General features: G+C 34.8%; 1 protein-coding gene across 1 annotated transcript; it reads right to left on the reverse strand.

Annotated features, from left to right (window-relative positions):
• Positions 1–827: 827 nt before the first annotated feature.
• Positions 828–14,013, reverse strand: LOC106780350 (vacuolar protein sorting-associated protein 8 homolog). The gene is made up of 19 exons (XM_014668625.2): positions 12,595–14,013; positions 11,071–11,382; positions 10,705–10,941; positions 10,501–10,618; positions 10,274–10,431; positions 9,485–10,118; positions 8,397–8,461; positions 8,151–8,252; positions 7,917–8,059; positions 5,891–5,946; positions 5,118–5,779; positions 4,828–5,018; positions 4,391–4,697; positions 3,757–4,044; positions 3,515–3,624; positions 2,459–2,786; positions 1,488–1,895; positions 1,167–1,407; positions 828–1,084 (listed from the first exon to the last, which is right to left on the reverse strand). The coding sequence occupies exons 1-19, from the start codon at positions 13,957–13,959 to the stop codon at positions 1,059–1,061; spliced, it is 5,751 nt and encodes a 1,916-aa protein (XP_014524111.1). The 5' UTR covers positions 13,960–14,013; the 3' UTR covers positions 828–1,058.
• Positions 14,014–15,139: the final 1,126 nt, after the last annotated feature.

Below are 15,139 nucleotides of genomic sequence, written 5' to 3' on the forward strand. Positions count from 1 at the left end.
CAAAATTAAATTTATAGAATGAAATTTATCTTCTATTTTTATATAATATAAACCTCTATTGTACTCTTCTGTCTTTTTTTTTTCACACAGAAATTATTTGCTTTCTTCTAGAAGAAAAGTGATTTCAATGCACTCCAAAAATAACCCATCATTTGTGGTTTCCTAGTTATATCATTACATCATAATGACCTCAAAATAACCTTGTCTAAAACTTTCACTGACATCAAATTGAATATGTTTTATGTCAGTCTAACAAAAGTTTTTATACAACTGATTTAAGCGCTTAACTTTTACTAGAACAGTATTTTCACTATTAATAAATTAAAATTGAAAAACTAAATTATTTATTTCATCAATACATTTATACAAATTTTAAATTAGTAAGTTTAAAAATATATTAATATTTCGCTAGAGAATTAGTTTTATTAAAAATTTAAGATGTTATTGAATTAATAACACTAAGTTTTTTAATTTTTAATTTAAGTTTCTCAACTAATACTATTAATAATTTATATTTGTAGTTATTCAAAAGAAACATTTATTCAACATTTATCTGTCCCTATAAACAAATAATTTTTTATAGGTGCTTCTAAGAAAATATTAGGCAATTGAGCATTTTAGGACATTTAGTTTAGTTAAAGTGAAACTCAGCTAAAATAACAATCATTGCCGATGCACCTCTCATCCCAACAATATAAAAACTACATGGTGCGGCAAAGAAAATGAAAGATGCTTGTTTGAGAAGAGAGAGCAAGAAAACAAAGCAACCCAGCGGACAAAAAAATATGAAAAGGGAAGAGAAAAGAGGAGGATGTTTGCTCATGGTAGGATTAGAATATCTCAATCTCACTAAAATGGCTTTTCTATTGTACACGTAGATACAGAACTTTGTGTATGATAACAAACCGATAGAACAGCTAGTAAAATGTACGGGGAGAATAAAATATAAAAGAATAACAATGGGTTGAGCTAGATGAAGATATCTATTGTTAGTCTGTACAGTTGTTAGTGCTTGATCTCTCTTTGCTTACACTGTTCCCTGTTTCCAAAAAAGTTAGTCACCGCTTATTTGTCTTCTCCTTGCCTGCAGACAAGTTTCCCTAGTGTCAGAATTAGGCATTACCAAAGAGAAACCATAATTTTCTTTCTTAAATAACATTACTCACCAAATATACTTGATTTTAAAGGAAATCGGATTGATGAACCCTTAACTCTTAGCTCCCGGTTTTGCTTGTTTCTACTTTGTTTCTCAATAGCAGAAGAATTATTGCTACTTTCGCCTGTCAGAAAGTTTGCAACTTTACTTACCTTTTCATGGTACACAGCAGGCGGGGCAAGCTTCAACTGAGGCAAGTTTTCTATTTGCATAAATCTCTGATTTTTCTGCAGGTTGCTCAAGATCTCAAACTGCAGAAAAAGATTCAATATAAATGTGTTGGAAGTTGTACAATATTGATGTGATTATACAAATATTTGATTACATTTACCCGTGATATCTGTTGCTGCCCATACATATTCTCTGTCAAATCACTGTCATGAGGATGGATGGTACTTCCAGGGGGATACTGGCGCCTTGATGAGAATTTGTTGACCAAGCCATTAGTTGCAATGATTGATTTGTTTCGGGACTGCTGTGATTTCTTGGTAGGCATGCATAGAGGGCATCCCGACGAAGATCCTCTGCTTGATGCCTCAATTTCCGAAACTTCACATTGGAGATGAATTGCATGGCCACAGTTGAAAATCCGAATTCCAGAGCTACCAGAGTTCTTTGTAAGAAGGCAATTACAAATACAGCATACAAGACTCCGGGGGGCATAACCATGAGAGGCCCCTTTCTTGAGTAAACTCATTGTATAGAACGAGTCATCTTCTATCAACGATTTGGCAGCATCCTAAGTGCAGAAGTAGCAACATGAGAACATACAGGACAATACACAAAACCTCTTATGGATGAAGAGAAAATTTAAATTATCTTTCGCTGTCTAGAAAGAAGAAACGGTAATTTGTCAAACAATTGTGTATTATATACCAAAGTTATATTTAAATGTCTACTTAAGAAAGTTCATTTCGTTCTCAGAAATGTCACTAGTTAACACATCCAGAGAAACAATACATCAAAGTAAACAATTTAGCATAGTGAATGAGATAAACAAAATGCACCAAGCAACTATTTGTCACTTGGTGGCATGCTTCAGACCCTTGCATGATAAAACTAATGTACGGGAGCAAGTTTAGGACCACATTTTTCTCCCAAAGAATTGATAACAAATACAAAAAGATTATAGAGTAAGAACTTAGCTTGAATGAATTTTGTCATGTTTCTTACAGCACTTTTTGACAAGGCTATTTAAAACTTCAATAGATCAAATTTGATTGGAAACTATGAAGAATACTACACTTCATAAATCTTGACTAGTGAAACTAAAAATATAAACAGAAAAAGAAGTAACCTTACCAGAATTCTTCTTTCAAAGCCATATGTTCCCAGCATTCCCAATATTGTAAGTTTAAAATCACCAAATTCTTGACTACCATTATCAGACAGAAGCTTAGACATGATTGTTGGAAGGTGAACAAAACCAATCATTCCCTCTACAATCTCTTTAATGAACTGTGATAGCAATTTTCTCAAGATATGACCATTCCGGGACTTTGAAATTTTCCAGCTGCTTTTATAGGCGTCCTTGTCCTGTTGTGAATCTGCTGATCCAGCTAACATTCCAAAATGATTTTTACTTTCATATGCTCCTTTAACATTTGAATCGATCAATGGGTCACAAAACCTGAATTTCGATCAAAGGAAAATGGTAATTAATATAGAAGTTTTCCAAATGTCAGGAACAAAATTTTTGGAAAGCTTGTTCTTCAGACATTTAGTTGATTTGATAATTACACACAACCATAGAAATCTGTCAGTTTGTGGGCAAAAAGTCTTCTTGTTTCACCCATTTTACATTAAAAAACAAAGCTATATAGTCACAACAATGAAAATAAAAAATCACTGCTGTACTCTTCTTTATATGGGTTAAACCATGAGGTATGCTCGTTTTGGTATAGAATCCTCTTAGAGATTGAGTTTGATTTTAACTCAACCCTACAAAAAAAACTTGTAAAATAAGAGTTCCTCTCTACTTATATACTTTATTTTAGTCATCTCCAACCACCTCCCTCCACTGAGAACTGGACTTCTCAAGCAAGAAAATTGAAAAACTAGACGTCGACATTTCAGACTTTAATTGAAAATCCAACTCAATTTTACAAAATTAACTTATAAATTGTGGTTACTCTCTAATTATAAACTAAATTTTAAGCCTAACTCCAAACGATGTGGAATATCTAACAATATGCAAGAAAGGAGGTTGATTTTAAAAAAAGAAATGTTCTTTATTTGCTCAACCATATTTATACAAAAGTAATATCATGATTTTTTTTTTTTAATTTTTTTGTGGGTGGGGGGAACCTCAATTAAGAACAAGTGAAAGGAAGGAAATTAAATTGATATTAAACTCACGAATCAAGTAATTTAAACCAATGCGCTTCTGACTCCTCAGGATTCAGACGAGGGGTGTTCCGCTGACACAGACCAATACAGGCACGCAATAGATCTTGGATGTCACTTCCCTATTAGATTAGTAACCACTAAAAGTATTAGATCACCAAATAGATAAAAACATACAAGCACACAAACCAAAGCATACTTCCATCTTTGGAGATTCATTAAAATGCTATAATTTCAGGAATAGATAAACAAACCTCCTTTGTTCTTAAAACAGTGTCGAATACTTCCACATGTGAAGAACCAACTCTGCTACGGTTTAAAACTACAGCTTCCACAGTAGCATCAAGCTTAACGAATTTATCATTAAGATCAGAAAGTGTAATTGAAAGAGCTTTACCAACATCACCAACCCTTTCTAATAAGAACGCAGTTGCATCTATAATGCCATATTCTTGACAGAGACGTAAACAATGTTCAACTCGATAGCTATCAAACATTTCCAGAAACTTGAGAACTGAACTACCTTCGTACTGGCATAATAACTGCAAAATTAGATAATGAGAAGAATTAAAACTTAGTTCCTGCTGCAATTCCAACAATGAATTCCCCCAATACAGAAAAACAATATAAAACCGATGTAAAATGACAAACGCTAATTAAATAAATCAAAGGAAAAGAAAAGATGACATTATGTCCAACCCCATGAGACATGAAGTTTTAAGAGATAGAAAGAAGTAACCACTAACCACACAATTTGGTGCATCCCAAAAAGAACAAAGAACACATAAAAAACACTCTGCCTAGACAATTAGTTCTAGATGGCAAAAAGAACAAAATTAAAAAATCAAGTTAGTCCAGACATGCAAAGGCATTGGTATAAAAGCTCACCTCAAGGTAAAGCTCAATAAGATCGTCAGGCACGTGAATAGGTTTTTCCCGCATGAACTTGGGGAAATTGGATATATTCTCTAAGTAATCTCTAACTCCTTCAGAGTGATCCTTAACTTGCCTTCCATTAAGAGGATTCATAGTGTCATCCTTGCTCAAATTAGTCAAATCTAGGGTGCCAAATAAGTGAAACTCAATGAGCGTCTTTAAATAAAGAAAAAGACTTCTTGGATGAGAATGAAGTTCAGTTATGATATGGGAACTTTCTTCGCTAAAATGACTGATAACCACATGGAATGCACCCTCCCTACAAGAAATCAGATGAGTACTTGTAAATTAAGATGATTGGTTACATAACTTGAATATAGAAATCATAATTGCTCATAACCTTTCAAAAGAATCCAACTAATTAGGGTAAATCTATTAAGGAGGATTACCTGCTTAGTTCAACCAATTCAGGAATTCGCAATATGACCGCTGACCGAAATACTACATGCTCATTGTCAGTCAACTGTGATAATGTTTTATTAATAAAGGAAAAGGTATGAATAGGCTCGTCTACATCCTTCATATAACTATCCAGTGCAGCCACATATTCATGTCTGAAACTATGGATCAATCCACAAACCTAAAAAAAGTGGGAAAATTACTCAATCAGATAAAAAGTCCATACTTTGTATCATTGTGTTTCTGAAGACAGTATTGCCAAAATGAACAAGATGCCTACCTGATGATATTTGGCTCTTTCACATAGATCTAGCACAAATGAAGGATCCCAGTCTGACTTAGGAAGTACTTCCAACAGTGCTAGCACTTGCTTCTCTCTGTTTTTGGGAGTTGAGCAATAAACAGAAATCTCGGTAGAGGAGTGACTATCAGATGTCAAATATTCCAATATTTGGCACAGTACACCCTTTGAAATTTTAGCTCTTTGGGTAGCAATATAATATGCAATGAACTCAAATAGATAACCTATGTCCTTCGAAGACCACTCTTTTATCAACCCATCTTCACCGCTACTAAAGGTTGTATCTGTCTGAACAATATTCATATCAATTATTTGAATGAGTGCATCAACTGTGTTCTGAACCAAAGCATTTTGAGTTTCATTAGCTTTATCTTCTTTTTTTGCTTCCTCTATAGGTTTATTGGCTGAATCTGGTGAAGATGAGCAGGCATTTGGAATTTCATCTTCAATAAAAGCACATCTGAGGACATCTAAGGTAGCTTCAGTGTCTAACTTTAAAAGAAGATAAAGATTCGGGTGGGGTCCTCTGGACTCAAAGTCTGAAATGGTGTGAGACTTCGAAGTACAGGAGTCCTTTAACAAAAACTCCACAAGTTCTCTTCTAAGAGAAGGTAAGCGTGTGGGAGGAATAGTTCCACGGCCTACAATCATATGCAACAATTGAATCATTATCTTGTAGTATTATTGGAATATTTTCAAACTAGAAAAAAAGGAAAAATAAAAAGATTATAAAGTACAAGGAAGAATATTACCTGGTGGAAAGGGAAGACCTGTAAAGCAGTACTTGAGATAAACCAGCATTCTATACCTGTTAAAAGGAGAGACATAAGGGGAAAAAAATACATATTTAGTCACTTTTAATGTGTTCAGAAAAAACTGAATTTTCTCTGGCGTAGGTGAATTGTATATTAGCTTCAGTGTTTCAGCTTCTATTGTAAGCAGTAGGTTAGTCTTTGTCAGCCATAGTTAGTTATGCCAGCTAAAGTTAGTTATCCTAGCTGTTACTTCTGTTATTCTTAGAAAGTTAGTTTTAAATTTAATTCAACCTTCCAAAACCAACTTTCAAGGTTGGGTTTGCACCCTTTATATAATATAAATTTATATAATATAAATTGGTCATATCTCTAAACAAGCCTTTTCCTCTCCTCTTCAGAAGCAAGCCATGCAGCTTGAATATGGTTCGCATTGATTCCCTCGACACTTGACATAACAGTTGTTGGTTGCAATTGTGTGTTACAAATCAAGGAAAACTAAAATGGAATCAACAAGTATAGGGCCTGACTTGTAACACAGCTTTCATAAAAATTATGGTTGTCCTCCCCCTTGCCATAATAGCACATAAAGGAAGTTGATGTTAACAATACATTTCTTAATGGTGGTTTCTCAGAAGATGTCTACATGGCTCACTCCCTGGGTTTTGAACATGTAGATAAAACCCTTGTTCTCTTTATGAATTATTTTTAAAATGTAATGAGATTAATAGTGTTATTCCAAAATGAAAATAATAGGAAATAATTTATGATGACAATGATTTATAATTTTTTTATTTCAACAAAGTCTAAGAAAGTGATTTCAATTGGGATGTGCACAATTACAGTTATATCTTCATTAAGTTTAAAAAAAAAAAAAAAAATTGGATAGAATCATATCTTGTTATTCATGAAATAACCTTATTGTCGTATCAGATACACATTGTATCCATTACTCGTAGGGTTTAGGAGTGCATCATAGTTAGTTCCTCTCCCATTTTGGTGCAAAACCAGATCACCAAAATTAACACTGTATTTGCTCTATGACTGGGATTATTTACTTGGCATTGAGGTAAAGAACCTCCACAGGTTCCCTAAGGCTGTTCCAAGCTATAATTATATTCGTGATTCTTCAACATATGGCTGACACGGCTACAGCCAAAGTCATTTCTGCATCTTTGCCAACAAATATAAACTGTCTTGCAATGGATCTAGTTCGTGATTCTTCAAACTCAGAATTCTAAGCTGCTGACAGAACTCAAAACCGCATATTGTACATTAGCTCAAGTGTTTCAGCTTCTACGGTAAGCCATAGATTATTCTTTGCCAGCTGTAGTTAGTTATCTATTGTGTCATTTCAACTACAGACAGTTACAAAAGCTGCTTCTAATCTCTACTAAGAATAGCTGAGCCATCTGTTGAGAGATTCCTAAAATCATTAACTTAAAAACTTTCTTCTCTTTCAATTCTCAGTTTCTCTAGATTCTTCGTAGTGTATAAACTGCCACCCGTTTTCTTGTACACATTATACAGACTGCACGGACAAATTGTAGTCAACTCAATTTTTATTAAAATTGATGTCTAAAAATTGTTTATAAAGGCTTCATGCAAGATCAGAACTGGAGCTAAATAAGGTCAACGGACATAAAGATTGTACATAGCTAGTCTATGTAATTATTAGGTACTGGTGAATAATGGTATTTTTTACCTTTCTTTTCTCTTTACCTTTTCCACGGGAAGTTAAAATAATGGAAGTATGTTAGAACTAGGAATGCTTTAGAGAGATTCCCATTATTTATTAGGTTACTAGTACTGCCACCGTCTCCTTTTGTTCTCTTACTATAACTACACTGCTCATATAGGCATTCTTCAGAGACTTGGCATATTTTTAAACTTGAGAAGACAAACAAAATCCACAAATTTTACAAATCCATATTGGCTTTCGCCATGAGTTGGAATTCACAAATAATACATGGATATGGAGGAAGAAAAATAGGATACTGGAATAATAAGGAGAAAGAAAACATACCCAAGTGCAGTAGCACTTTCCTTTTGGCTATTTTGTAAGACAGCAAACAGCTCCTCCAGAGGTGCCCTAAAATCGTCTAATCCTTTATTGAAGACATAAACCAGGGCACTATAAAGTCCATGCTCCCGGCATAACCTGACGACCTAAATAAAGTATCAAATTAACCATTTGACAGTTGTGCCAACAATAAAAATTAAAGGCAAGAAAAAATGTATCAGAAGATCAAACAAGAACCTGATTAAAATCCAACGATGATATATCCATATGAAGTACACATTGCTCAACCCGCTGTAACCACCCTTTGGTACTATAATACTCAACCAATTCTTGCATGATCTTAGACAAAAGTGGGAAAAAACATAAAAATGAAAAAAATATTATTAGAAGTAACAATCAAGAATATAAATTTGAAAGTCAAAAAGATAATATTGATAATGTAGCATCACACTATGTTAAAAAAAGCTTGACATAATCCAATACCTCAGGAGGTAGAGATCCAAGCATGTCTTTCAAAATATATGGCTCCAGAAGCTCCAAAAATGTTTCTGGAAAGAATTATGAAGTATTTGTACTGTTATCCATTTGAATTTGAAAAAGACTAAATTAATGATGTAAGAGCGTTTACACAAACTATTAATTTTTCCTGGATCAAGTAATCTCAATAAATCAATTGTGAAAAATAGAATTAGTACAATATCCATTCAACCATGCAACCATTAATCAAAGAAAAGTAAGAGAATTAAACTGTTGATGACAATGTAATAATTTTAAATGAATATTTAATTAATTTTCTTTTCATGATTCTTTTAAGGTCTCTGTTTACTGCTGAATGTTTGGCATTTGGGAAGTAAAGTGCCATAAGATCAATGTTGCAAAGAAGAGAATGTATTAGCTATGATAACGATTAAATGTATCAAAGAGAAAGTAAGAGTAACACAGGTTGAACCATTGAGAATATATGCAGAATTGCATCTAATATGGTTTGGCCAAGTAGAAAAAAGATAAATAGAAGCCCCAAATAAGAACGTTAACCAGATAGAGCAAGGATGCACTAAGTCCTAGAGGTATTGATAAATATAATACCTTTACAATGGTTTTACTTTGAGGATATGGTTTTCAACAAAATATTTTATGTCAAGTGGTATTGAGATATCATTAATTAACTCACAAAGATGCACTAATTGCCAGAGGAAGAATATTATACAAAAAAATAAATACTTTCTGTGTTTACTTGTTTTAAAATACAGAGCATTTATTTCAATCATGGAGAGAGGAAATTTAGAACATCCAAATATTAGAAGACGTTTCATGGGTTCTCTTTTGTTTTGGTTTGTAAAGAATGAACTTCTATCAACATTAAATTACAAATTTACAATGAATTAGTTTTTGTCTTTTTCTTAAGAGCAATCCCTTGTCAATTTAAAAAATCATTGAGCTATGAAATTAAAATAAATTGTTAACCAAAAGAAATAATTGAAGATGGTGCTGAAAAGGATCAAAACAAGAAGTGAAATGAAAAGAGACGCTCTCTTAATAATATACTACTACAAAATGCTAAGACATGTTACCTCGTTGTTGAACTCCCACGAACTTGGAGAAAATTTCATCAAAAAGAATGTCCATCCGTTTGATATGACAACAAAATTCAACAGCAACCCCACCAACACGGTTGTATTGCTCCTTTATCTCACACTGTACTGAATTGCTTCTACTATTTGAATTATTGGATGGGTCCACTTTACCTATTTGGTTGCAGAATGCCACTGAAATGTAGGAGAACACTTCATCAACATATGATGTAAGCAACTCCACCAAGAAGGGCATTATGGCCTCATGTACGGCATCCAAGGTTCTAGGAAGATCAATAACCCCATGAGCATGGCCATCATAAAGAGTCATTGCCATGTTCAAGGCACCCATCCAGTCACCTGCTTTCCGCAAAACAGAAATACGCTCTTTCCAAGGTAGAAGACGAGAAATGAGAAGATGTGTTGGACCAAGTATATAAATAGAAGCTCCTCTTACAGCAACAGAGTTATGATAAGCTTTCTCAGGATTTCCGAATACATTGATGAAGTGAGTATGATAAGAGACTAGATCATCTCCTCCAATACCATCTATGGCAATACTTGTTTGGTGAATCACAGTTCCATCCTTGGAAAATAAATACAGTTGTCCACTTGAAGTTTGAACTTCCAGCATCTGAGCAAGAAAATATCTTTTCAACTACCCTTATAGCAAACAAGCAAAGAGATACAACAAGAAGTGTAAAAGGAAACAAGTCGTACACACCCACACACAAAAAAAAAAAGTGGCCATACATCTAGCTAATCCAGGGACAAAAGATTATATAATACCTGATCATCCAACCACGCTAGACCTATAGCCGCACCTTCGAGAGACCAATTTCCATATACTTTTAGTTCTGATTTCACTAACTTTGCAACCAGAACCTTACGTTCCCAAGCAATTGCAAGCAATGAAACTCTTTCACTAGCTTCTGCAGACATATTTTCTACAAGAGCAAGAAATATTTAGAAATAAGTCAACATCAGTTATCATTTGTGATAAAATGAATCAGTACCAGTAGAACTATGTGTTTGTGTCATGTATTTCCATGCAGTATACGGCATAGACCCCTCCCGAACCCCATCTGGCCTAGAGAGTTGAGCATAGACTTGCAGTGTAGGGCTCAGCCGTACCTATAACAAAGAAGTCTCAACAAAGCTGAATGAAAAATTATGGCACAAAGGCACATGGAACCAGCACAAACATCAGATTTCCATACCACCAATGCAGTTTGATGAGTTACAAATACAACCACACCTTCTTCCAACAAAGAAGAGGATTCGTTGAAGAGTTTCCAACCTGCATCTCCGCCAACAACACCCATCATGCTGCTTATACTGCTGGCTGGGGTTGAGGTGTTTCCCTGAGAAAAAGGCGAAGCACTTCCACTGAAGTCATCGAAAAGGAGTGGTGAAGCTGAAAGCACCAAGCCTGTACTTTGTCCATCAAGAAGACACTACAAGATTAACCCAAGTTCAACAAAGGACAAATGTGAGATGCTTGGATATTAAATTAACTCACAGGTCCCCTTTATAACATAACGCTGGACTCAGCCCACTGCACATTAATGAAAAATGGTATATACCTGAGTTTTGATGGAGAATCTACTAAACAAAGGAACAACCGAGATAATGTGCAAGAGAACCAGACCCTTACAATCACCAGTAACTGCTTTAAATTGACGAGTATTCTGGGGATCTTGACCTAGAAATAAGGTATGTACTACTGGTGCTGTATGCTCACCACTAATAACTTTTGCTACAACCCCTTTCTGTACATCCCACAGGATAAGATGACCATCACCATAACCAGCTAAAAGAAGGTCTCCTTGTTGATTGAAAGACATAGATGTCACTGGAGCACGGGACCGATCACCTTGTATAGCAAGCATCAACATCTAACAAGAAAACAGCATATATTGATAAATGATGTTAGACCTGATACCAAAACTCAGTCAAATAAATGCTTGAAATTATAAGTGTCAGCATTACTGTTTTGTGCATTGTGTGTTGGGGAGGCAGGTTTTTTCTTGTGAGGTAGTTTAATCCCTTATTTTTATAAAAATCAAAAACAAAAAAGTTGTTTGCATTTTCGTATTTTTTTCTCATTCCTCAGATATTTCAAGCCAATCTGATAGAATATGCTTTTAATGTGAAATCTAAAAGAAAAACTTATCAAGTTAAAAGATAGCATTAAACATAATATTACTATTTAAAAGTCATATTAGTTGTGGTACTCCTGACAGGCCTTAACTGCAGCCTCATTGGTCTGCCTTCATTGTAGCCTCCAGCACCTTCATAATCATATTACTAGGAATGAGGGGATATGTTTTGTCCTACATTGCCTTAGCGACATGACCTAACTAATGCTTATAAGGCTCCTCACCTTGTAAGTTTGTTTGGAGCTGAATTAAGCCTAAGTCTAAATTTGAAGATCAATCAAGATCTATCATAGATCCATCGTTGGGTAACTTGCACTGTCCACACTCCCAGCCCGCAACCATCGGCACGAGGGTTGTGTTGGAAAGGCACCTCAATTGCATCCTCTTTGGTTTGCCTATTGCCACCTCTTTCATTGTACCAGGCAGTGTTATCAATCATAGATGGCAAAAAATGGCGGAAAGCAATAATTCACTACACCATATAATAGATAGGGTTGCAGGTAAATAGCAAAAGGCACATAGCGTTGAAATATGACATATATGTTTGTTAAATATAAGTTATATGCAAGTAGCACAAAAATTGGCACAATATTAACGCAAAAGTTCAATTGGCTTAAGACTCGCTAAAAATGACAAGGGAATGTAGGTTGCATGACGCAACTGACACCAACAACGACCACAGAAGCGGACAGAATCAAGACTGCAAATCCATGAATTTTATAGTGGCTATTTAACAACACTGGTAAAAGGTGTGAAGGTGTAATTAGTCTCACTGATTTTGTGAAGTTAAATTAAGCACTAAACCCAAATTTTAAGAATTGCATTATTTTTATTGCTTAATATCAGCCTAGTATAGGTTTGTAGGCAAGGATGTAAATTAAATTTCCATAATTCATTAAGCATTGAACTTGAGCTAGATCAAAAGAGTTTGATTGAATCGGAAGCAACCTTTCCATCAGAGCTATCAGCATGATGAATGGAATATTTACTGGGAAAGACAACAATGAGCCCTTTTGACATTCCTACTGCAATATAATTAGCATGAACTGCCACGGCTCGGGCAGAACCTTGCTCACGCCTGAATGTTTGGGACGAAATCGCCCTGGTGACTGCATTATCAGCATCAACATCAAAGTATCCCAACGTCGTGGACCCTCTCCGAACGCCCTCGAGTCTCATTGGCTGGGCGGCAGCACCCTCTTCCAAATGCAAACCGGTTGAAGCTCGCTTTTTCTCCAATTTTTCAGCCAATTCAAGTGGTTTCATTGAAAATTCTCGTTTCTTCTCTGCTCTCTTAGCAGCCCTTATGCTTTCCAATTCCTCAAGCCTCTCTTCCACTAGCTCTGAAACATCACCCAATGAACTACCCTCGTCACTACCACCACCACTCAGCTCATTTTTAACATGACCAACAGAGTTTTCACCATTATCCACCGTTTCTTCTGTTTCCACAGCTGAATCCATAGCTGAGATTCTCTTTTCAGAACCATCATTCCCATCCAAGTCACGATCATTATTATCTTCATCAAACGTTGAAGAATTCATATCCTTCCCATGGTAACCGTCAACCTCATCTAAATTCCTATTCTCCTCACTCACTATAGAAGAATCGTTATAATTGCCATTTCCATCATCATTGCCAGTCCCACTGTCATTATCAGTATCACTATGCACCTGATTGTCAGCAGCACTACCAGCCTTTAAATCAATGGCAATATCTGCATCACTCTCAACACGCTCGCCGTTAACAGAAGCACTTTCACTAGACTGAGTCTCGATTTTCTGCGGCACAGGATCGTATTTCTCACTAAGCTCGCCCAATTCGCCTTTAGAAGAAACATCGGAATAATCGTCGCTAGCGGCAGCGGTCGAACTCAACTCAGTGCTGATCGCAGCCGCAGATTTCCTCCTGGAAATGATCGCCGCCGCGTGCGGCGTAGGAACGGATCGAGAAGCCGCAGCAGCAGCCGCTAGCGCGGCGCCCGGCTTCGCGTTGGACCGCACGCCCTGTAGTAGAGAAGAGAACGGACGCGAAACGCGTGCGCGGTCGGAGAATTCGGCTGGTTTGAGCCGAGAAATTGAATCGAGTGCGGGTTGGAGTGGTTTTGGTTGAAGAGTGGGGTTTTGAGGATGGGAATTGGTGAGTGGAGAGAGAGAGTGAGAGGGAGAGGAAGTGGGAGAGCTTGAGGAAGAAGAAGTGTCACATTCGTTAAGAATTTCATCGATGGTGCGGTGGGGAGCATCGTCGTCGGCGTCGGAGGAAGAAGCGGAGGAGGAGGCAGAGTTAAGGAGTGAACGGACGCCGGGCTCCATGGTGTGTGCCCAACGACGATACGAACAAGTCTTTTGTTCTTTTATTATTTTAACTCAAATATTTAATTTAACGAAGAAAACAAAAAACGTAATATAGTTTTAGCTTTAAAAGTTTTTTTTTCAAATAGTATTTATTTAAAAACAATAGTTACATGATTTATCCTTAACTTTTTATTATCCTATCATACAATTTTTATATATTTTATTAATTTATCAATTTATTATATTTTTAATAAGACATATTAAGAAATAATAAATATAATGATAGCATTTTCTATGTATTATAACAAAACATAATTGCTTTGGACTTGTATCTTAAATTTTTTGTAACATTAGAACAATTTTTTTATATTTTATTAATTTATTATATTTTTAATAAAATAATAACATCACAAAAATAATAAATCACAAAATAATAAAACAGCCTCATAAGGATATCATTCCACATATCATAGCAAAATATCATTGTTTTGGAGCTGTATCTTAATCTTTTATAACATTGGCACAATAATAATAAGAATTATCTCTCTGCACCCACCTTCTCTGCAGTGCATTGTATCCTCCTCTCTGACACTTTTAATTTGTTTATTGTATACATTATGCTTATTTAATTGGTTAAATATTTTTTTCTTTAATACTTTGAAAAAATTAATTTAATTTTTAATTTTTATTTATTTCAGTCTTTTATTTTTTCAAAAAAAAATGGTTTGTTAAAATAATATTAACATCGTATTTATATATATCGTTAATTCGTGATATTTTAATTTTTTGTTTTTATAAAAAAAAAATATTGTGTCAAAGTTATTGTAATGTCATATAAGAATGTCTAGACTCATATGTTCCCTTTTCATATGTCATGTATAAGGTGAAATTTTTTTCATTAATGACACTTACGTTTTTAATTTCACATCTAAAACTAAATTCTAAACTAAGAAAAACCGTGTCATTTGTAAATTTAAGGTACAATGATAACTTCAAATCTAATCTTAGCTGTTTTCAGAAAGAAAAAAAAAAGTCCATATAATGTCTCACATTTAATGTTTTATTTTCTTCTAATTTAAAAATTTGATTTAATTTAAAATTAATTAGTTTTTTTCACTATGCATCACCTTTTTTAAGAGCCTTCTCTTGCCAATTTAAAAGATCTTTGAGTTCTGAAATTAAAATAAATTGTTAACCA

The sequence above is a fragment of the Vigna radiata genome, unplaced genomic scaffold (genome assembly GCF_000741045.1).
Source record: "Vigna radiata var. radiata cultivar VC1973A unplaced genomic scaffold, Vradiata_ver6 scaffold_179, whole genome shotgun sequence".
In the NCBI taxonomy this organism is placed as follows: Eukaryota; Viridiplantae; Streptophyta; class Magnoliopsida; order Fabales; family Fabaceae; genus Vigna; species Vigna radiata.

What these genes read in the sequence shown, in the direction of transcription:
- LOC106780350 (XM_014668625.2), bottom strand. Translation starts at nt 13,959, where the DNA reads ATGGAGCCCGGCGTCCGTTCACTCCTTAACTCTGCCTCCTCCTCCGCT. An exon ending in AGGTCTTCCCTTTCCACCAG is followed by an intron (nt 5,780 to 5,890) that starts GTAATATTCTTC and finishes ATATGATTGTAG; the next exon opens with GCCGTGGAACTATTCCTCCC. An exon ending in GAATTGGTTGAACTAAGCAG is followed by an intron (nt 4,698 to 4,827) that starts GTAATCCTCCTT and finishes GATTTCTTGTAG; the next exon opens with GGAGGGTGCATTCCATGTGG.